We start from the raw sequence: 24379 nt of genomic DNA, 5'->3' as shown, positions 1-24379 counted from the left end.
TGATACCAGCACTCACGAGGCTGAGGCATGAGGGTTGAGTCCAGTCTGGGCCATATAGTGAGACTTGTCTCAAAAATAAATTCCCCAAAAAGCAAATAAACGTAGTTTAATAGGCTTGATATTATATAGTTACATAACAGGATGTTAAAATTAGACCAATTCTTTTCTATGAATAAAAATAAGAAAAATATACAAGTATCCCCACATTCCAAAATGACCCATTATGGTAGCTGTTAAAGATTCCCAATGAAGATGCCCCCATCTTGGCACCTCTATCAATTAAACCACATCCTAGCACTACACTCATGAGAACATTTAAGAGAAGGCAGAAGTCAAGGTAGCCCAAAGTAAATATCTCTTTGGTGGACTCTATCAAAAGTGCTCAGAAATAGAGTGGAGGCACAAGTGACCAATGAATCTGCAGGAAATGCCACTGATGTTGGCTGTCTCAGCAAAGTAGATGATTATTGTGTTTGGGGACACAAGACCCAGACATGGAGTCTTGAATGAGAACTCTTTTGAAAAGAAATCAGCTGTCAAAAAAAAGCATTCTTGCCAAATGCAGGGCAATTTCAAATGGGCCTGAGATGCAGAAGCTGACAGGAGGTACTATAAACAATTTGTGCTTGTCAAAGGACCTAATCAGAGCAATTAAGCAGTGCAATCTCCAAGAGTGCCCATGAAAGGAAAAAACAGCTTCAAATATCTGAAAAGGCCAGTAGAAACCAATACAAAGTAACACTGTGAACTAGTACTTTTTCCCTCCTATCCAAACCCTGGACACTGCCCACAAAGGTAGAAAGTTGTAAGTCTTAGACAGAAGAAAACAGAAGAGGAGCATTCACCCCTATTCGCACTCCCCCAGTGCAGACTTCCTATATAAAGGAGGCCACAGATGAGAGACAGCTTTCACTTTAAATGTGGTTCCAAACTACATTAATAACATGGGACTGGATACTATACTTACTGAAATAAGACTACTTTTGGAAATTAAAATTGAACAGAGGTCCTTTTTTTTTTTTTTTTGCCAATCCTGGTGATAAAACTCTGGGCCTGGACATTGTCCTTGAACTCTTTTTGCTGAAGGAGCCTCAGGTCTACTTCTGCTTGTTCCATGATTAACTGAAGATAAGCTTCTCATGGATTTTTCTGCTCAGATGGCTTCTAACTGTGATCCTCAGATCTCAGCCTCCTGAGTAGCTAGGATTACAGGCGTAAGCCACTGGCACCTGGCACAAAAGTCCTTCTGTTCTCCAAAAGTAAACTGAAGAAAATTTAAGACTATGCAACATTTGAATTAAGTAGGTTGTGCTTAAGAATTGCGCTCATAGAGCTCTTCTTACATCACATGGATCGTCCTACATCCCATTACATGGATCAAGAGGTCCTGTCAAGTTACGCTCTAAAAAAGAGTAACTACAAATATACAACCCTATTTCTCGTTCTCTAGTACCAATATTGCACACATTGTCATATTAAAACTCAGGGGAAAAAAAAAAAAACAAGAGGATCACCCATAGAAGTGATTCCATAGGTTGAGGATGAAGAAGTCCCATGACTCCATGGTACCAAGACAGTCCTGCACCCATCATGAAAATACCAACACCACTAATTAGTGAAGAAATGTAACGCATATTTGAAAATCCATACCTGAAAAATTAAAAGAAGATAAGTTTATACAATAAAATGGTTACTTTCACAATATGCTTAATAGGTCTATGAAAAAGAAAACAAAAATTTCTGTGACTATGAAGACAGACATATTTAAATAAAATGTAAGTGTCAAGGTCAAATATAATCAGAAAAGCAAAGTAGAAAAACTGCAAGATATTTAAAAATACACAAAACTAAACCAAATATTTAATCCAACTATTTTAATCCCTTTTATGAATAGCTTAATTTGATTTAGTAAAGCTATTTTTCTACTATGTTCCACATATATTGGTAAAATTAATCTTTTAAAAAACTACATTAAGATGTTTAATGAACAGGATAAAATTTAAATTTCCTCTTATTGCAGCTCCTAATTGAGTATTTTGGTCTTGTGGTGTAGCACATCTAAGATTTATATTACCTAGGATAGTAAACAGTTAAGCACATATAAGTTATTGCTGGTTCAGAATAGTTTAGCAAATAGGAACTGCAAATTATTACTAAAACTGTTTCTTGGATATTTTAATGACCAAAACAAAATCTCAACAATTTTTCCTAAGCATCTTTGGTCAAAAACAACTATTAATTTATATTTTCTTAAGTGCATCATTAATGCAATTAAAAAATTAAGAAAAAAAGAATCATTCACCCATAAATATAATTCGTGGAACATTTATTCCCAAACAGAAAATTCTGTTTGTGTCTTGTTTGATATTGATCAAACAAGAATTCTTACTTTTAACTACTTTTTAAATTTTTGTATTTTTTTTTTAACAAAGACGTAACATTGTCACAGAGGTTTTAGATGTGAAATGTTTTACCAGTTTATCTTAAAATTTTTATTTTTCTTAACATTTTTCCTAAAGTAGTATTGGGCATAAGGGTAAAGTAAGTTAATATCTAAATGATGAGGTATTATTTTCATTTTAGATGTTTTTGAACTATTTGTTGGTTATTGAAAAATTTTTAGATCTGTACCATAAAATGTCACTGGCTAGGGAGGCTGGGAAGGGATGTGAAGGGTAAACAAAGGAGGAGGCTGCAATGCTTGGTAAGAAATGTACGCATTATCCTGCCCATGTAACTGTAACTCCTCTGTACAGTATGTTCACAAATAAAATTAAATTAAAAAAAAATGTCACTGGCTATATGTGGCTATTTATATTTAGTTAGAAGTAAATATAGTCTAAAATTTGTTCAGTCACAACAGCTACATTTTCAGTGTTAAACAGCCATATGAAGTTAGTGACTAACTATAAAGAGAAAATGTTTCCATTTTGCAGAAAATTATATTGAGCAAAGCTAGAATACTGGGGGGAAAAATCTTAAGAAATCTTCACAACTTTTAAATTTTTTACCCTCTCATTTTAAATCTTTGGTATATAAAACTATTTTGGTGTAATTAGTAAATTAAAAAACAAATAGTTCTCTATACTGTCTTGTTTATAACATTTAAAGTATGCTACTACTTATAACAGGAGTACCCTGCTTACAAGTTAGGAAAGGTATTTAGAAAGCATTATGATAGATACCTTCACAGAAATAAATGTCTTTTTTCTGACCCATAAGGTTGACCAAATTCTATTAATGAAGCTAATTGAAATCATGATACATGCAGAATTCAGACATTTTTAGATGGTCATAATAGGGCAAAAATAAGTATCCGTATCAGAAATTTGATGATTCAAAATAACGTCTTTTGGGGGTAGTACTGTTGTTTGAACTCAAGTCTCAGGCTTGGCAGTTAGGTAGGTGCTCTAACACGAAACCATGCCATCAGCCTGCTTTTTGTACTAGTTTTTTTTCCTTTTTATTTAGTTATTTAATTCAGTTTATTGTTATTATAGAGGTTATGTACACAGGGATTACAATTACAGGAGTCAGGTAATGAGTGCATTTCCTTTCCTACAGTGTCTTCTGTTCCCTCATTCTTTCCCTGTCCCTCTCTCCCTTCTCCACCCACAAATTATACAGCTGCCTTTCATCAGTGTCCAGTGAGCTCCACTGCTGTACTTTTTCACCCATTTCCCTTTGTGTTCTATACCTTCCCCAAAACCCTTCCAAAGATATACACTTGAATGTACCATATATAAAGAAAACAGAATCATCAAAAACTTAAAAAAAGGAAAAAAAAAGGTATCCTGTTTCTACATCTTGGAGTTCGTTTCAGTATGTATCTAGAATCCTGTATAAGTTATTATATCTCAGTGCATTTTAGATCTAATTACAGCATATCAGAGAGAATATGTACCATTTATCTCTCTGAGCTTGACTTACTTCAGTATCATCTGTTCTAGTTCCATCCATTTCCCTCATATGACTTATTTTTGGCCAGTTGTGGGAGCTTGAACTCAGGGCCTAGGTGCTGTCCCTGAGCCTCTCTGTATTCAAGGCTAACGCTCTACCACTTGAGCCACAGCACCAGTTCTGGTTTTGGAGTGGTTAATTAAGAGATACAAAAGCAGGGCGCCAGTGGCTCACGCCTGTAATCCTAGCTACTCAGGAGGTTGAGATCTGGGGACTGTAGTTCAAAGCCAGCCCAGGCAGGAAAGTCTGTGAGACTCTTATCACCATCCAGTTAACCACCAGAAAACTGGAAGTGGTGCTGTGTGGTGCTGTGGCTCAAGTGGTAGTACACTCATCTTGTGCTGAAGAGCAGAGGGACAGTGCCCAGGCCCAAAGTTCAAGCCCCACAACCAACCAACCAGAAAGGGAGAGGGCGAGGGGAGAGACAGAGACAGAGACAGGGAGAGAGAGAGAGAGACAGACAGAGAAATAAGTCTCACAGGGACTTTGCTGCCAGGGCTGGCTTCAAACCCCAATCCACAGATCTCAGCTTCCTGAGTAGCTAGGATCACAGGCATAAGCCTCTGGTGCCTGACAAATTACATTATTTAATCTTCCTAATGGCTGTGTAAAATTCCATTGTGTATAGGTGCCACATTTTTTGGATCCACTCATCTATTATGAGGCATCTGGGCTATTTCGAATCTCAGCTATTGTGAATAGTGTGGCAATGAACATGGATATGCAGGTGTCCTTGTCATATTCTGGCCCCTAATGTTTGGGAATACTAGTTGTTTTTTAAATAAGATCGCACTTCCTGCCCAGGAACATGCTTGGACCATGGTCCACTTATTTTAGGCTTCCCATCATAGATGCAATTATAGGTATCCAACACTTTGTCCAGCTTCTACTATTGAGATGTCTAGCTTCTTCTGTTGAGATAAAGTCTCATGGAATTTTCTGGCCAGGCTGGCCTCAAACTGATCCTCCTCAGCCTCCCATTTAGTTAGGATTGCACGTGTGAGCCACTGGTGCCCCAATTCAAAAAGTATACTCATTTTGTAATTTACTATTTAATAGTTTACTAACTTTGCATTAATAGAATAGTATGTATTAAATGAAAGCTATCATCAAAAGTTTAGAGTGGATAGCTCATCAGAATAAATCTGAAATACATATTTCCTTGGATCAAAATAAAAGAGAACTCAGATCAAAATATATACTTTGTTACTAATTATCATATGGAGAAGAAAAGATCTCTATGCTATGTTAACATAAAAGTAATTTAAGCTCCCTTTTCAAATGATACCTTTAATTTACTTTGACACAAAGGTGAATTTTGCACTTTAGATACTTTAGTGGAATAAAAGTATCAGATTTTTCACAAACTGCAGAGATATAAATTGCAGATTTCTAAAACTTGGCTGCTTTTATTTCAATGACAAGACAAACAAAAACAAAATAAAGACTGTATCCTTACGGATGAGTAGGATCTGGTGTTTGAACAGACTTACTGATGCCCAATGCTAGTAAACCCTATAGAGAAGAAAGAAAAAAGATAAGTAAACATTAGTAAGATGGATAATATAAGATTAAGGCAGTTTGGTGGGTGCATGGTGACAATAATAAACATTTAACATACCCATGTTCAATGGCCTAGCAATTCTGGTTTCCAGTATTAAAGAGTATAAAGATGAACTCAGCAGAGTTCAAAACCACGTTTTTTCCCACAAAGACGAAAACCATAAAGCAACCTAAAAGTCCATCGGTTGAAAAATGCAAAACCAGTAAAGAACCATCAATTACTCTTATAACACTTTAATGACAAAGAAAGTTTTTATGTTATTAGTAAATGAAACACAAGGAAAAAGCAAGTTAAGACAGTATGTACAGTAAGTATAACAATTTATGTTTTACAGTTTTGTAATGTACTTACAATATAAAGAACAGGAAAAAGTCTGGAGGAATAAAACTAAGTTTATAACTCACAGGAGAAAAATCTAATTAGAGTGGCCTATAATACCTGATGTTTTAAAAGATGTTTTTTGTAAACAAAAAAGAGAAAAGGTCTAAAAACCATGTGCTGTTTGTAGATACACATACTTATAGTAAAACTCCAAAAACATGTACAAGAAGTACCTATGTTAACATATACAGAACAATTTGGAAGGAAAGAAACCTTTTCTCTGTTGGCTGGAGGTGGTGGTGGTGGTGGTGGGAAATAGAGCTCAGTTGGTTGCGTGCTACCTATTATTTCTAAAAACCTAGGCTTGTTCCCTCGCATTCCCCCTTCTCCCCTGCACCAAAAACAACACCACCAACAACAACAACTTTCCTTCTTGGAAAAAATATCTAAAATAAATAAAGCAAATTGTTAACATATGGTAATATTATGTGTTAACAATATATGTTAATAATATTTGTTAACAATTCAACCTACCAACTTAATTGCCAGATCTATAGACCTTTCCTTCCTTCCCTCCTTTCTCACTTCTCACTCTTTTCTTCCTTTCTTTAATTTCTAAATTTTATTTTATCCCTTTTTTTTTGGTCAGTCATGGGGCCTGAACAATGGTCCTGGGCACTGTCCCTCAGCTCTTCAGCTCAAGGCTAGTGGTATACCACTTGAGCCACAGGGCCACTTTCATCTTTTTCTGCTTATGTGGTGCTGAGGAATGGAACCCAGAGTCTCATGCATGCAAGGCAAGCACTCTACCACGGAGCCACCTTCCCAGCCCTTTATTTTATCCCTGTTATAAGAGTTATCCACTGGAATCTCTTGATGTTAGTATGCTTGTTCCTAGTAAGCCCTTTCCACTGTAACTTGATATGAATTTAGAAATCTGGCCAGGCACGATGGCTCAAGCCTTTAATCTTAGCTATTTTGTGTGTTCACTGTTGTGTTCGGTTGATCACTTTAGAGAAGTTTAACAAATTAACCCCAAGGCATCCAATCCATGTGAACATGGAACATGTTACAGGGCTACAGCCCAGGCCTTTAATATTTTTCCTCCCGCCAGTCCTGGGGCTTGAACGCTGGGCCTGGCCCCTGTCCCTCAGCTCTTCAGTTCATGGCAAGCACTCTACCACTTGAGCCACAGCACCACTTCCAATTTTCTGGTGGTTAACTGGAGATAAAGCGTCTCACAGACTTTTCTGCCCTGACTGGCTTTGAACCACAAGCCTCAGATCTCAGCCACCTGAGTAGCTAAGATTACAGGCATGAGTGGCTCTTAAGTATTCTTATAACTCTTTCACTGTATAGTCTCCCAAACTTGTTCCAATGTAAATAGAATTATATGTAAACACTGAAAAATTATTCTCTTATACTGAACACAAGTAAAAGTATTTTTGTAGGGTTTATTTATTTAATTATTTTATTATGGGGATTGAACTCGGAGCCTGGGCTGTCCTGAGCTCTTCTGCTCATGGCTAGTGTTTTATCAATTTTGAGCCACAGTGCCACTTCTGGTTTTCTGGTGGTTAACTGGAGATAAGGGTCTCACGGACTTGCTGGAGCTAGCTTTGAACCATGATCCTCAGATCTCAGCCTTCTGAGTAGAATCATACACATAATCTACCAGTGCCCAGCTAAAATAGCATTACTTTCAAAGGTTTGGTTTTTTTCAAATTCATAATTTGGGCCACAAGAGATTAGAAGATACTTTAATTGTTTTTAATTCTTCATTTGCAAATTCAAGGAAGGCAAGTCAAGTCACTAATCTAATGTAAACACATTTTAAATCACAGAATATTTATTTTATATCTTTATCCAAAGAACTTAAACTTATTAATTATGTTATTAAGGATATACTTACAAAGCAAATTTTAACTTAATGTTAACAATTTTTTCACAAAAGCTTGTAACCAAATATTAAGTAACTCAAGTTTTTAAAGCATAAAATTTTGTTTTAAACTATGACCATAAGCCCAGTTCTGGTGACTCAGGCCTCCAATTGTAGATATTTGCAGGAGGCTGACACCTGGAAGATCGGGTTCAGAGCAGACATGACATAGAGAAGTCTAAGAGATTCCATCTCCGAAATAACCAACAAGATCTGGGCTGGAGGCATGGCATGAGTAGTAGAGCCAGCCAACCAAAAAAGCTGGGTAAGCTTGGGGCCCTGAGTTCAAAGTCAGGAACAACAACAACAATTTGTTTGTGTGTGTGTGTGTTGCATATGCACACAACAATGATCACATTCCTATGTACTGTTATCTCTTAGTATCACTGGGGGTTAATTCTATAACCACCTAAAGACTTTAAAGTTTGGGGCTGGGAAGATAGCTCAGTGGTACAGTGTTTGCCTTGTATGCACGAGGTCCTGGGTTCCATTCCTCAGCACCATTAAAAAAAAAAAAAAAAACAGAAAAAAGCCCAAGTGGCTCTGTGACTCAAGTGGTAGAGTGCTAACCTTAAGCTGAAGCGCGGAGGGACAGCACCCAGGCCTAGAGTTTAAGCCCCATGACCAACAAAAAAAAAAAAACAAAAAAAAACTTTAAAGTACTTGGCTGATCAAGTCTTTTGTATAAAATAGTACAGTAACTGCATATGACCTAAAAACATTCAAATATTTAAAATTATCTCTATAGTACTTTTCATGTAATGAAAATACAATTTACACAGCATACATGTAATTTTTAAGCTGCTTTGTTGAAAGATACATGTTTTTCTGAGTACTTGGATCCTACTGTTGGTTCAAGGTGGTGCTGTGGACCACAGATGCATAACCTGTACTCACAAGGCCACATGGGCCTAACAGCTCCGAAATAAAGCAGCTTATTTTCTTCCATAAGCCAATTATGGCAATCATTCACTCTTTGAATAGATCATTTTTTACACTATAGCTTAAAAAAACTACTTTAAATAATATTAAAGATCCCCTTTTCTCCTTACCTGGTTACAAGTATCAGATAATGAGTGTATAGCTTCTGAGAACATACTTGCTGAACCCGTATAAATCCAAGCAAGAAATTTAAAGAAACAGTTTAAACCATTGCTAGGAGAGAGAGAGAGAACAATATGGTATAGATACAGATTAAAAATTTTCACCAAAAGCTTACTCAATCAACTTTATATGTCTCTGTATTAGATCCTGTTACAAGTAAATTTAAAAGGACTTTACTATTGTTCAAGTAAAAATATAAAAATACAAATATGGCAACAATAAGTACTCAAATGAAGAGGTAATGCTAAGTGTTGAGTTTTTTCTTCTTCAACTACAATTACTATTCCTTAGGTTATCTTAACTAATTCAACAGCTTTAAATTATCACCTGTAACTTGAATCTCTGTCTTGAGCTTCAGACCAATATTTACTAACAATAATACTTACTAAGTACATGTTATATACTAGGTACTATGCTTACCAGTTTACAAAGATTACATACATTCTTCCAATGAGAAAAACTATAATCAATTATTTTTTACTGGTGAAAAGAACAAATTTTGTTGGCCATCTGTGTCTGGGTACCCTATAACACCTAAAAAATGACCTTACTTTCTCTGTTCCCTATTTCCATGTTCCTCTCAGTGAATGGTGCAATATTTAACTATCCACACCAGACTGGGCACTGTTTAGAACTATAGACTCAAAGTATTTCTTTTCTTTTTGGGCCCATACTGGGGCTGGAACTCAGGGTTTCATGATCTTGCCTGGCTCTTTGGCTCAAGACTGGTGCTCTGCCACTTCAACTGTACTGCTACTTCTGACTTTTTGCTGCTTAATCGGAGGTAAGACTTTTGCATGACTGGCTTTAAATCTCTTTCTTTGGACCTCAGCCTACTCAGTAGCTGGGATTACAGGTGTGAGCCACCAACACTAGACCTTAGTACTTCTTGAACTAATCTGTGTTTTCCTATCTAGTCCATCCAAAAGCCTGTCTGCATTTTTTTTTTTTTTTTTTTTGGTTGTGGGGCTTGAACTCTGGGCCTGCACTGTTCCTGAACTCTTCAGCTCAAGGCAAGTGCTCTACCACTTGATCCACTGCAACACTTCCAGTTTTCTAGTGGTTAATTGGAGATAAGGGTCTCATGGACTTTCCTGCCCAGGCTGGCTTTGAACTGTGATCCTTAGATCTCAGCCTCCTGAGTAGATAGGATTATAGGCATGAGCCACCAGTACATGGTTTTTGCTTGCATTTTTTGTAAATGTCTTTGTCTAGTTTAATTTCCCTACTACTTCAAGAATTGTATGTGCTTATACTTACAAATTCTATCACAGTATATGATACATTTTTTTAGGATATCAACATTTATTATTCATTTATCATGTTTGATGAAAAACATCATGATTACATGCTTGGAAAATCCTTACACCCATTTTCCAGGGAGTGTTTGTCATAATTTAAAGGGTATTTTCTCCAGTCCAATAAGGAAACCCATTATAAGGCTACAATAGTTATATACTAAAGCAATACCTAATTACATGCTTTCCATAGTCCCGTGAAAAAATAATTGCTCCTAATCCCTGACGCAAGGCACTTGAAAGCACTTGCACAAAATGTCCATGTAAAGAGCAGTACAGTGCACCACTTAAATAACATGAATGTCCTGTATACAGCTTGACCTAGGCTTAAGGGAAAATAAAATCCATGATCACAATAGCTAAAAGACCTGTTAAGGTTCACAACAATCAGTCTCTCATTATAAATGTTAAGAACAGGCTCTAGAACCTTCTGCAGATGACATAAAAACCTCACAGACATTTCATTCTGCCAAACCAACATGCTCTCTGGGTATACATTGGTATACAGTCTGACTATTCAAGAGTGATGGGCTGGGAGGTAGCTCAGTGGCAAAGCGCTTGCCTAGCAAGTGCAATGTCCTGGGTTCGATCCCCAGTACCAAAAAAGAAAAGATAAAAAAAAAAAAGGTGACTAGCAGTGGCTGTGCATGGTAATTTCTGTAAGCCCAAATTTAATATCCACCAGGCCAAAGGTCTGGACTATTTGTAGCTCCACAGAAAATGCTTTAGAAAATCATACAGGTACAGAATTCAAATAAAAGAGCAAGTAGTGAATAGAATTGATGATTTTATACATCCTAAAATGACTAATCAGCAAAATAGATAAAAGGCAAAGTAAGAATCAAGAAGATGGAGAAAGTAAGTCACAAAAACAAGCACAAGTATATTCTTTTAAAGCTATGTTAGGTTGGTTTAGCTACTCTAAAAATAGCCTGGACCAAATCTAGCATCTCAAAAAGATTTTTACAAATTCCAATAAAAACATGAGGGGATTTTCAGGCAGCCTATCAACAATAAGCATGTGGGCTGGGAAGATGGCTCAGTGGTAGAACACTTGCCTCTCATGCTTGAGGCCCTGGGTTCGATTCCTCAGCACCACATAAGCAAAAAGAAAAAAGCCAGAAGTGGCGCTATGGCTCCAGTGGTAGAGTGCTAGCCTTGAGCTGAAGAGCTGAGGGACAGCGCCCAAGCCCAGAGTTCAGGCCCCACAACCGGACCCACAAAAAAGAAAATCACATTTTACGCTTGCCTCTCAAAAATAAGCATGTGTGTCTGTATGGAGTTATACTGTCCTAGTGCTTAATTGACAATGTATAATTATTCAGCTTCCTCTTATTTTTTATTTTTACAATTTTTTTATTGTTGAGTTCTTCAACAGAGGGGTGACAGTTCCATGAGTGAGACAATGAGTGCATTACTTGCCCATCATTGTTACCCCTTCCCTTCCTTGTTGTTGTCCCGCTATCCCTTCCCTCCCTCCTCAGCTTCCTCTTAAAACAATGTAGATCTCTCACTGCAGCTAGCAACCCATCATAAATTTATATACTCAAGGGTATACACATTAGTAAGAGTATATTTCTGTCTTCAAAAGCTTATTTTTCAGTACTTACATACAAATGGCAACCATCACTACTTTTCCTGGTCCCTTAAGAAACACTGATGTTGTTCTGGAACGTGGCTATAAAATAAACAAAGGAAACTTATAAAATCTTTCAGAGAACCACTGACACATAAGAACTTATCTCCTCTCAAAACCTCTGAACACACTTGGGCACCAGTGGCTCATGCCTATAATCCTAGCTACTAAGGAGGATGACATCTGAGGATCACAGTTTGAAACCAGCCCAGGCCGGAAAGTCCCTCATAAGACTCTTATTTATCCCAATTAACCACTCAAAAACTGGAAGTGGCACTCTGGCTTAAGTGATAGAATGCTAGCCTTATGCAAAAAGGGGCTCAAGGATAGAGTCAAGGCCCTGAGTTCAAACCCCACAACTGACAAAACCAAAACCAAACCAAAAAACACAAATCAACAAAAAAACCAACTTCTGAGCAAACGGCTTACTTATTTCCTTTTCTCCAGCATTTCCTTTCTCAAAAGCAAGCAGATAGAAATTAAAAAATGCATCCTGATACTCTTCAAAACCTTGTTTGTTTCCTTGTAATTCATGTGCTGCTTGCTTCCCAAAAGGATCTGAGTTAGTAACACAGAAACTAGTAGTGAACAGAAAAAACACTGAACTCAAATCTATGCTTTACAATTTTCTGTACCTTGAGCTATATCTTTTTTTCTCTCTCTCAGTCCCTCCCCCATCCCATCTCCTCCCACAAGTTGTATAGTTCACTTTCATTAGTGAGCTACATCTTGAACTATATCTTAACAGTTAAAAAAGGAACAGCTAATTTAACCCCTGACTGTTCTCTCAAGACAAATACCTCACATGAAAATAGTTGATTCTAGAAAAAAAAAGAGAAAACAAGTGGAGAAACATTAAAGAAAAGTACTTTCTTGAAAGATTTTCTTTTGGTATTTCTGGATGTATACCTCCCTAGTTTATTTCTTATACTTTTCACCTCCTTGAAATACTATCACAGTCTACTGTAAATTAACTTTTATCCATTCTTTCATAATCACTCTGATAAAGACTATAGAAAATAAGACATGTTGGCATTAACTGGATCAGAAATCATGGCAAGCCCCACAAAAATGTATGAAGAGAAAGCCTGGAAAAATGAGGCTCTACTACCTGTAGTAAGCACTTTCAGTGTAACGCTGAGGTGCCAGAAAAACAAGAGAACACAGGGTGCCAGGCCTAACAGTCTTGAGAAGCAATTTGTAGAAACTAACCAAGATTCCATAATAAATGCAGTTAGAGAACTGAGCTCTTCACAGATCACAGTGGCAAAATGCTGACAATTACAGAAACCAAATATCCACTATCTACTTTTGTATATATCTGAAAATTTTTAACAATTTAAAAAGTTCTTTAATTTTGAGGCAAGTATAGAACAATTATAGATCCAGCTATTAAGCAGATAAGTGTATTAAGCAATGATAGAGATTAGTAAAGGTTTTCTACTAAGAAAGTCATAGAATTAGGGTCCTGAGAGGAGGCATAAGACAATAGACACATTAAAGGAGTGAGTATTAAAGAAATAATATAAATTAGGTTATCAGAGGGAGCTATTGTTCGGCTAGAAATTTTAAAAGATGACACTTAGTTCCAGCAAACAGGACTATTTCTGAATGCTGGAGAAAGAACAACCACTACCTTCAGTGGGAGGATTAGCAGTTCTAATGGAACAGGGTAACAATACTGGGAAATGAAATACAGGTTTAAACAAGTACCATATAAACAAAAGGGGGGGGGGGGGACTAGAAAGAAAAATAGCCAAAGAAATTTAAATTACGTAAATTCAACCACACCAAAAGGTTCTATAGAAAACCTGACATATTCAAAAGCAAAGAGTGACCAGTCTTGAGAAAGCCTTAGGTTTCTCAGATTTGGTAACAGTCAGTTCTGTGACATGGTGGGATGAAAGCCCACCTGGACTGGGTTCAGGGGAGAAGAGGGAGGATAACAAATTTGTTACACTTTTTTCAATATTAATTTCTTCCAAGAGAAGAAAAAGTACACTATTTTGACACATGTGGATAAAAGTCAACAAAGCTGGTGATGAAAACAGGAGGAACATTTATCAGGTATTCTTTGAGTTATTTGATGGTGATAGTCCTGATAAAGGCATCCCAACTTTAAAATACTGTAAGTTGAAAATGCATTTAACATTTAACCTACTGGCAAATATCACAGCTTGGCCTAGCCTACCTTAAATGTATTCAGAATACTTGGGTCAGCCTACAGTTAGACAAAATCATCCAACATAAAGCCAATTACATAAGAAAGTGTTAAATGTGAGAGGAGTTGGGGAGGTGGGAAGGGAAGGGATGGTAGGGGAAAAACAAAGGAGTAGGTAACAATGCTCCATAGGAAATGTACTCATTACCTTACTCATGTAACTATAACCCCTCTGTACAGTATCTTTACAATAAAAATATTTATTAAAAAAGAAAGTGTTAAATGTGTCAAATAATAATTTACAGAAAACTGAAGTTAAAAACAAAATGGCTAGATGGATATGCTTCCATACTATCATAAGGTCAATAATTGCAAATTGGGTCATTTTAAGTCAGGCACATCTGTTTATCTGTTTATCTATTTTTTTTTTTCTCAATACAGTGTGAAGCTAATAAAAGTAGAAGGGTAGATAGTGAGATGGTAGACATTTGGGAAAAAGGAAAGGTAGGCAATAGCTTAACTCAGTAAAAGAGTTTAGTGGTACGGTCAAATAATATTAAGAACCTGCTGATTTTTGTATAGTCACATAATGAAGAAGTATCAAACTGGCTGTGGAATTTTCTCCTTCAAGAGCTATACTTCTGCAGTGAAAATAGGAGCCGATAGTCAGAATGTTTGACCAGAGTTAAGAGTAGAAGTGAAGACAAAGACAATCAACATGCACATGAGAGATAAAAATACTTGCTAATAGTCTCCTCTCTATCTACAGGCTGAAGAATATGAGAATAGAGAACAGAAGAAATAGAAAAAATGGGGCTCATGCCTGTGATCCTAGCTACTCAGGAGGCTGAGATCTGAGGATCACAGTTAAAAGCCAGCCTGGCACAAAAGTCAGTGAGACTCTTATCTCCAATAAACCAGAAAACTGGAAGTGGCACTGTGCCACAGGTGGTAGAGTGCTTGTTTTGAGCTGAAGAGCTAAGGGACAACATTCAGGCCCAGAGTTCAAGCCCCATGACTGACCAAAAAAAAACAGAAAAAAAGAAAAAAAATAGAAAAAAATGTTCAAAGTTGACTTTTTAATTTCAAGAAAATCAGCCAAGAATGAATACACAGTAATTCTACTAATTACAACTCAAAATCTTGAATTAACATGCTAGGATTTCATAATGGATTGATGTTAGGATTTTGTTGGTCAACACACATAAGCATTATTAGAAAGATATCCTTACCTTAGTGTTTCCCAAGAAATCTCTATATTCTTTTAATATTTTTTGGTTTCTAAACAGCCCTATAGAAATTAGAAAATAAATTTAAGTCACATTCATTTCCATTTAGATTAATACAATTATTCTTTGCACTCCGTGGGTTTGAACTCAAGGTCTAGAAAGTATTCGATAAGATAGATAAGATAGGGTATCACTTTTTTTTTTTTTTTCCTAAGCTAGCCTCAGCCCATAATCTTCCTACCTATACCTCCCTCACTTGTGGAGGTTACAGATGTGAACCACTTTGACTCGTTTATTTGTTGAGATGGGCCTTACCTGTTTTCCTGGGATGGCCTCATACCTTGGCACCATGATCCTCCCAATCTGTCACCCAAGTAGCTGGGATGACAGGCACAAGCAACAATGCCTGGCCCAAAACCATTCTCTTTGAGATTGTGTTAAAAAATAGCCAGGAAAAATACTAAAGTACTGTAAGAAATCTGGATTTGTAACATTACTAAAAATTGGGTGAAAAACTTAGATAAACATTTCTCAAAGACGATATACAAAGCTCACATGGTAGAACACTAGCTTGGCAAAGAAAAGGCCCTGAATTCAAGCCCCAGTGCCACCAAAAAAACAAACAAAAAAAAACATGATAAATAAACAGCCTATAATCATATGGAAAGATACTTAGCATCTAAAAATACAAATGAAAACAACAGTGAGATACCACCTTACACCCATCAAGTTAGCTACTGTTTAAAACACACACACAGAGACAGACAGGCAGACACACACACACACACACACACACACACACACACACACACACACACACACACACACACACACACACACACACACACACACACACACACACACACAGAGAAAATAAGTACTGACAAAGACATGGAGGCTCTGGAACAATATTGTTTATGGGAATGAAAAATAGTGCTCTCAAAATATGAAAGTGACTCAAAAATTTTAAAACAGAATTACTGCATAAAACAGCAATGCTACCCCTTATGTATATCTAAAAAAAGTATTAATCAGGGCTTCAAAGAACTATTTGCACACCCATGTTCACGAGAGCACCCAACTTACAAGTGTCAAGAGGAAAAGCAATCCAAATTTTCATGGATGCATAAAGAGAATGTGGCATGTACATACAACGTAATATTCAGTGTTACACGACACACAACAAAGATAATAATTTCTACAATTATTTTTGGCAAAACTTAAAATAAAAGCATGTGAGCACACTGTTTGTAATATAAGGTCTACTAATGAGATGGAGGGTGAGATAACATTTTGCTTAAGTGAGATTCAAAATTAGTGTTCTGAGACTGGTGATATAGCTCATTGGTAGAGTACATGCTTAGCATACTCAAAGTCTTCATTGAATCCAAAAAGCCAAAACAACAACAACAACAAAAATCATCAAAAACCAAAAATCTACAGGTAAGTCAGTATTCTTCACAACCAAAATTGGTTGTAGATGTATGTGTTAGTGATAATTGAGATTTTTACATATTTCACATTAAATACTTCAAATATATACACATTTATTTTATACATAAAATCTGATTTTATATACTTTATTTCACTCAGATATTTCATATATTCACTATAAAGAAATATATTTAACATATATATTTGATTGCTTTACATTCAAATATAGTTCATATTTTAATATTTTATTTTTATTTATTTAATATTTATTTCTTAAATAGTTCAAATATATAATTCAAGTATAATATTTGACTAGATAGGTACTACTGATATTAACTTATGAGCATAAAGTTTACTTATTATTATTGTAATTTCACCAGCTGCCAAACTACCAAAAAAAAATGCTTGTGAAATCTTTTGATTGTGATTCTGCACCAAAAAAAACCCTGAGTTGTCATATATGTGCCATTCATATATGTGCCATTCTTTTTAAAAGCACATAATTTAAATTATTATATTCATTAAACAGAAAACATTTATAGAATTTCACTAAATTCTTTGCTATTTTCTCTTTAACATACAGCATATCAATCATTTCTAATTAAAGGTTTGGTGAAAATTTCTCCATGCAAAACTCAACTGATGCTAAAGTATGGATATTTCCTCTACATTAACAAGAAGATCTGTAAAGTATATCTTGAAATATAGCTTGGGCTCTGAAATGTAATTGATGACAATTTCTTGTTTAACTTTTAATGATGTAAGAAGACCATAGGTTATTGATATTACTTGTAATTTAAGTACTGTTATGCCTTATAATTTTACACTGACACATTACAAAAAAACATTAATATAAAGAAATTATATGCAAAATTTTAAATATTTTTCATTTTATTATTTGGATATAGTAATTTTGCAAAGAGGTTTGTTGTGATGTATCTAAAAATACATACAGTGCACTTTGATCAAATTCATCCTATTCTCCTATTCCTCCTCTCCCCCCTCTTTTATAGTTTTTAACAAGTTCTGTTATTTTCATACATATATACTATATCTTCATACATATAATATATAGTTTTCTTTAGCATCTCTGTGGATAAAGATAGTCAATGGTATTTACATCTTCTAAGAGGCCCAAACCCTTACCCACTAGGATTTGCTGATCCCCTCATATTTTTCAAAATGCCAAACCTAAAGGACTTATTTTACACTGCTTGAATATATAGTTAAAAGTGAATATTATAAATTCCAGACCGGAAGAATTTTAAATATATTCCTATTCCTCTTCACTACTACCTAGAAAGAGACAAAATGTTTTCAATTTTCTTGAAAAGTAGCAGCAGCAGAGGGTTATTCACTATCACTGCCAAACTTAAAGCTGTATCAGAGTATCTTAGACCTTTAACAAAGGGTCAACTGAGAAGATTATTAAGACTGACAAGTCACTGCAAGGAGTGGGCAGCTTTTCTAAATCAGTTTAGCCATCACTGCCATGTGAACTGATAAAGACAAACATCCTGGAGATACATATTGAAACATTTGCAGAGGAAATGATATAATCCAGTATAATTATCTAGTATGAGAGAGAAACAAGGTGGTTTATGTGTTGATTACTATAAAGCTAGGTGATAACTACATGAAGTGTTCTATTCTCTCTTTTTTTTTTTTTTTGGTCAGCTTGAACTCTGGGCCTGAGCACTGTCCCTCAGCTCTTCAGCTCAAGGGTAGCACTCTACCACTTGAGCTACAGAGCCACTTCTGGTTTTCTGGTGGGTTATTGGAGGTAAGAGTTTCACGGACTTTCCTGCCCAGACTGGCTTTGAACTGTGATCCTCAGATCTAGGCCTCCTGAGGAGCTACGATTACAGGTGTGAGCCACTGGTGCCCGGCAAAGGTTCTATTTTTTCTGCTGTACTTTTGGGAATTATTGAAATTGCCCCACTATGAAGAGGGAGAAAACAAAATTTTAAAAAATTGAAGATAATGTTAGAACATTTCAGGCATACAAAATTTAAGTGTTAAAATCCACCAAAATTCACTAAAATTAAGTCATTTACTTCTTATCTTTTAGAGGTATTGGGTTTTGAACTCAGGATCTTGCACTAGGTAGGCATGTGCTTTACCACTGGTGCTTCACCCCAGCCCTCTACTCTTGGTACTTTTTGAATGATTTGGCTAGCCTGCACTACCTGGCTAGGCTTTAATTGTGATCCTCCCAATCTCTTCCTCCTAAGTAGCAAAGATTATAGATGTGAGCCACCAAAGAGCTTCAAACAAAAATTTTAAAACAATCTAGCTAGGTGTCAGTGGCTTATGCCTATAATTCTAGCTACTCAAGATGCTAAGACCTGAGGATTGCAGTTTGAAGCCAGGCTAGCCAGGAAAGTCGGTGAGGCTTTTATCTCCATTTAACTACCAAAACAAAAAAAGCCAACAGTAGAGCTGTGGCTCAAGTGGTAAACTGCCAGCTTTAGGCATACAAAAGCTCAGGGACAGCTCTCAGGCCTTGAGTTTAAGCCCAGGACCATCACAAAACAACAACAAAATCTAAGAATGGAATTGTGACTCAAGTAGCAAACATGTTTGCACAGCAAGACTAAGTACTGACTCTCAAAACATTTTAAAAGTCAAACAATCTTAAGAAATGAATGAAAAATATAAAAACTATTACAAAAAAAAACTAGAAAAGAACAGTAACATGTTAGAAGATAACCTCAGTAGTAATGAGTAATGTTTCCATCTGTTGCCCATCACATAGCATTTGCAAGAGTATGAAGAAATATGTATGAAGATACATATTATTACCTATTTCTTTTGGAGAATAATTCTTCAGGGCCTATCAAATTGTAAAATTTCCATCCCATTTGACCATTTGAGATACAGTCACAATAATTTCATGCTATAAAGAATTCTTTGTAACAAAGAAAAACTAGAGAATATAACTTTTGCTACATCGAAACACTAGAATTCAGCTTTGAAACGCGACAGACACAGACTTCTATATATAGATATGAAAGCAGTTATGATTACACTGGTATTTATGAAGAGCAAGATGCACATGGATATGCACAGTGTCACCCCATTTATAAAAAATCTGCATGTAAGTTTTAAAGTACACTGAAAATATTCTGAAATATATACCAAATCATTAACCAAGTTCCTTCTAGTAAGGAAAAAAATGAAACTGTATTACAGGAAATTAAAGGTGGCTTACAATTCTTCGTATTTCTGATTTTTAAAAAAAAAAGGTAGAGTGTCTCACTTTCTAGCTCAGGCTGTCCTTAAACTCATGATCCTTTTGCTAGAGATATCAGCATGTTATAATATTTGTGTGTGTGTGTGTGTGTGTGTGTGTGTGTGTTTATGTACATACATACATCCAGTCATTTACTTTTTAGTTAGTATCAGTGACACACTTGCTAGGCAAATGCTCCACCAGCTGACCCAAACTCCATCTTATTTTTGCTTTCATTATTTTTCATTTATTTACTTACTTTGTTGGTCGTGGTACTTGAACTCAGGGCCTGGGCGCTGTCCCTGAGTTTTTTCACTTAAGGTTAGCATTCTACCACTTTGAGCCACAGTACCACTTCTAATTTTTTGGTGGTTAATTGTAGATAAGAATCTCACAGGGGCTGGGAAGATGGCTCAGTGGTAGAGTGCTTGCCTTGCATGCATGAGGCCCTGGGTTCAATTCTTCAGGACCACATAAGCAAAAAGAAAAAAGCCAGAAGAGGAGCTGTGGCTCAAGTGGTAGAGTGCTAGCCTTGAGCTGAAGAGCTGAGGGACAGCGCCCAGGCCCAGAGTTCAGGCCCAACGACCGGACCCAAAAAAAAAAAAAAAAAAAAAAGAATCTCACAATTTCTTGCCCTGGCTGGCTTCAAATTGTGATCCTCAGATTTCAGCCTCCTGAGTAGCTAAGATTACAGGCTTGAGCCACTGGCATCCAACTTCTTCAGTTACTTTTTGAATAGGGTTTTGTATTTATACCTGGGCCAGCCTGGACTATTCTATGCTTCTTGTGTATAACTAGGATGTCAGGTGTGCCCCACCACAATCGGCTTTTATGGTTTGAGATGGGATCTTGTGAATTTGTTGTCTGGGATGGCCTCAAACCACCACAATGGTCCCAATTGCCATCTCCAGAGCAGTTAGTATGATAGGAATGAGCACCATACCTGGCTTTGTAGTAGTAGTAGTAGTAGTAATAGTAGTAGTAGTAGTAGAAGAAGAAGAACCAGTTTACAAGTTGAACTTAGGGTCTCATGCTAGTGTAGCTGGTATTCAAACACTTGAGTCATGCTTCCAACTCAGATTTTTGCTGATTATTTATGGAGGAATTTTCTGCATGAACTGGCTTCAAACTGAGATCTCAAAAGATCTCAGCCTCCTGAGTAGGCATGAGTAGCTCATACTGAGGAGTATGAGCCTCTGGCTCCCTACACTTCATATTCTTTTTAATCAGAAGTATACATGAAACGTTTGTCATAAGTAAATACATGCTTATGTAATTAAAATAATATCTAAAACATATATTTCATTACCCAAAAATCAAACTTTAAACCATTAGATTAAGCTTTCTGAGTCTTATTTTCATCTATATCTCTAAACACCAAGATAGCTAGCTTCTTATTCCTACTCAATACCTGCTGAAAGAATTAAGGTAGTAGCTGTATGAATAGACCTTTCATATAAGAAAGTAATTACGGTCTGGCCTATCACTTTTATAACAAAATATAATCTTTAAATGAGAACATAGGGGGCTGGGAAGGTGGCTCAGCGGTAGAGTGCTTGCCTTGCATGCCTGAGGCTCTGGGTTCAATTCCTGAGCACCACATAAGCAAAAAGAAAAAAGGCTCAAGTGGTAGAGCGCTAGCCTTGAGCTGAAGAGCTGAGGGACAGCGCTCAGGCCCAGAGTTCAGGCCCCACAACCGGACTCCCCCCCAAAAAAAAAGAAAGTTATATAAATGAGAACATAAATTTTAATAATAAAATGTTTTACAGAAGCTACAAACTATAATTTTTCTCTTCTTATCATTCTTTTCCAAAATTTATCAAAGAGGCCAGCATGACGATACAGGGCTAGAATCATAGCACCTGAAAGGCAGAGGCAGGAGGATGGTGAGTTCAAGGCTGGCCTGGATTACACAAGGGACCCTGCCTTAAAAAACCAAGGGCTAGAGATGTAACTCAGTAATACAACATTTGTCTTGCATAAGTAAGGCTGTGTTTAATCCTCCAGCACAAAAAGAAAAAGAAAAAATTATTTAGAAGTTATCAACTTCTAAATAGTAGAACCTGTTAATAACATAAAATAAAAATGGTCTGGAACCAACAGAGCCAAATCATGTGAACAATGGAGAACACATAGTTATTACAGGTATAGTTCTTACATGCTACCTTTCAATTAACTATGCTTTAAGCTGAATGTACTTACGTTCTCTATATTCAATTTCTGCCTCCTTACGGAGTTTTTTCTCTCTGGCAAGAGCTTCAGGGCTTCCCCAAACTTCCAAAGATCTGTGCAAACACACATGACCACCACCAATAAACATTGTGAATGACTTTTATAATTATATTTTAATGTAAATTAGCTATATGAGAATCTAAAAACAAAGCATAGGTCTTTACAGAAAAGTATAAGGCACTTAAGGAACTTTTCTATATTAAATCTAAATAGCAAGAATAAATTGAACAGCAAACTTTCTTATAAATTATGACTTTACAGTTAGTTAACTAGTAACTACTATTACTGATAAATAGGTTTACAAATATTAAATTCCTTCTTTTTTAAAATGTCATTTTATACTGAAGCTATAAAAATAAAGTGGTTTAAGAATCCTAGATTTGGCTTACACTTTAATTCTTAAAAACAATAACAACAACCCCAAAACTATGTTCTTACTTTGCTTCCACATCTGATCTCAAATATACAGTAAAGGACTCAGTATCTTCATGGGGACTTCGTCGTCTGATTTTCCGAAGTTGATCTAGATCACTAGAGAAAGAAATATGTTGAATTTATTCAAATCATAGTTTAATAATATCATAAATCATTCAATTTATAAATTAAAAAGATAACTAAGTGTAGAATATACAACTACATTGATCCTCATCCTAAAATAATTTATCTGAATAACTCTTAAAAGCCAGCTTAAAGATGCCACTTTTGAGTACAAAATTGGGAAAAAAGGAAATAAGTTCTGATACCATAATAGCAGTTAAAAATTGAATTCCATCAATTTTGCTTATAGTTTATCTGCCATAAAACACTCTACATAAAAGAGAATGTATGTTTTATATGAATGTAAGTTTTATATTGTCATAATCAGTTGCTTAGTTATGAAAGTTGTAAACTTCATTTCAGAAATATTTATGTCTTTATATTACAACATGGTAATGTGTTTTCCCCCCTCTCACTAGGGAGGGGGGAAAAAGAATAGGTAATGCAGTTTTTTTAATCCATAAAGGAGGGAGAAATGTTTAGATCTGGGACAAGTACACTTTCAACAAATAATCTATATTGGAAAATTAAAATACAAAAAGTAGGTAAAACTAAACAGAAACTACAGTTAGGAGTTTGAACATAAATATAATTTCCTATATACAGAGGTTTTAAAGAATGTAACTTTCATCTCTCCAAGAACCTGAGAGGGGCTGGGAAGGTGGCTCAGTGGTAGAGCGCGTCTTGCATGCTTGAGGCCCTGGGTTCGATTCCTCAGCACCACATAAGCAGGAAAAAAAAAGCCGGAAGTGGCACTGTGGCTCAAGTGGTAGAGTGCTAGCCTTGAGCTGAAGAGCTGAGGGACAGCACCCAGGCCGAGTTCAGGCCCCACGACTGGACCCCCCCCCCCCCCCCGCAAAAAAAAAGAACTTGAGAGAGATTAAAATTGCTCATGTTGGGAAAAAAATTCAGTTTAATCAACTAACATAATGCTAACATTTTCAAATGAATAAAAATACTTCTTTAATTTAGGGAAAAGCCAGTGGGAAATTTTCCACATATGGATGGTAGGAGGCAACACACCTAAGAAATGAATGGCTACATTATTTACATAGAATGTATTACTATATTTTTTAAAGTTACTATACCTGGATTTAAGGCAGAACTCATTTATTGCTCTCACTCCAGTGATGAAATTATTCTGAGTATATTTTGATCCATACTCTCTTTTCTTAAGGACTGCTTTGACTAAACAAATAACACAAGAAAACATGTAAGGAACCACACTGAAAGTCAAATTTGAAAACGAATACATGTTGGTACTTAAATGGGTTCATAACAAATTTCATAGAAAATTTATCTTTCCAAGTCATTTCTAGCCACCAAGTTTTATCCCCATAGTTCATTTAAAATTACAGCTGAAATGCAAACCTAATGAGCACCTTATAAAGGTATCCTTGCTGTCTAAATCAGTAAAACAATTCAAGTTTCTTAGGGTCTAACTGGAAAAGTTTCAATAAAAAAAATACAAGCTAGTTCAGTGCTTTTCAAACTGTGTGGTAAAACATCATTTTCTTAAAAGTCAAACAGAAAGTAATCAAAGGATACTGAATAAAACTGAGGTTAAGTACTTTTGTTAAGTTTTTATTCAGTCATATATAGTAATCTACAAGTTTGGGTCATTAAGTAGTATTTTTATGAACTGAAGTTTAAAAAGCTTAAGGCTACTGGAGTATTTCAGTTAACAAAACTGAAGTAAACAGAACAATTTTTGTAATAAAATTTATAG

General features: G+C 35.9%; 1 protein-coding gene across 2 annotated transcripts in view; it reads right to left on the bottom strand.

Annotated features, from left to right (window-relative positions):
• Slc30a9 (solute carrier family 30 member 9) overlaps positions 1-24379 on the bottom strand; it is a 56630-nt gene that overhangs the window by 14078 nt on the left and 18173 nt on the right. For both annotated transcript variants that reach the window (XM_042678014.1, XM_042678016.1), the window contains exons 4-11: positions 23739-23838; positions 22552-22644; positions 22084-22166; positions 15216-15274; positions 11797-11864; positions 8837-8939; positions 5420-5475; positions 1515-1650 (exon numbers count right to left, since the gene is read on the bottom strand). In XM_042678014.1, coding sequence (XP_042533948.1) covers positions 1515-1650; positions 5420-5475; positions 8837-8939; positions 11797-11864; positions 15216-15274; positions 22084-22166; positions 22552-22644; positions 23739-23838 — 698 coding nt within the window. The remainder of the gene's footprint in view (positions 1-1514; positions 1651-5419; positions 5476-8836; positions 8940-11796; positions 11865-15215; positions 15275-22083; positions 22167-22551; positions 22645-23738; positions 23839-24379) is intronic.

This window comes from Dipodomys spectabilis, unplaced genomic scaffold, assembly GCF_019054845.1.
Source record: "Dipodomys spectabilis isolate Male_0828 unplaced genomic scaffold, ASM1905484v1 ptg000043l, whole genome shotgun sequence".
NCBI lineage: Eukaryota > Metazoa > Chordata > Mammalia > Rodentia > Heteromyidae > Dipodomys > Dipodomys spectabilis.
Note: the sequence above shows the minus strand (reverse complement) of the source record. Positions and strands in the feature narration are given on the sequence as shown.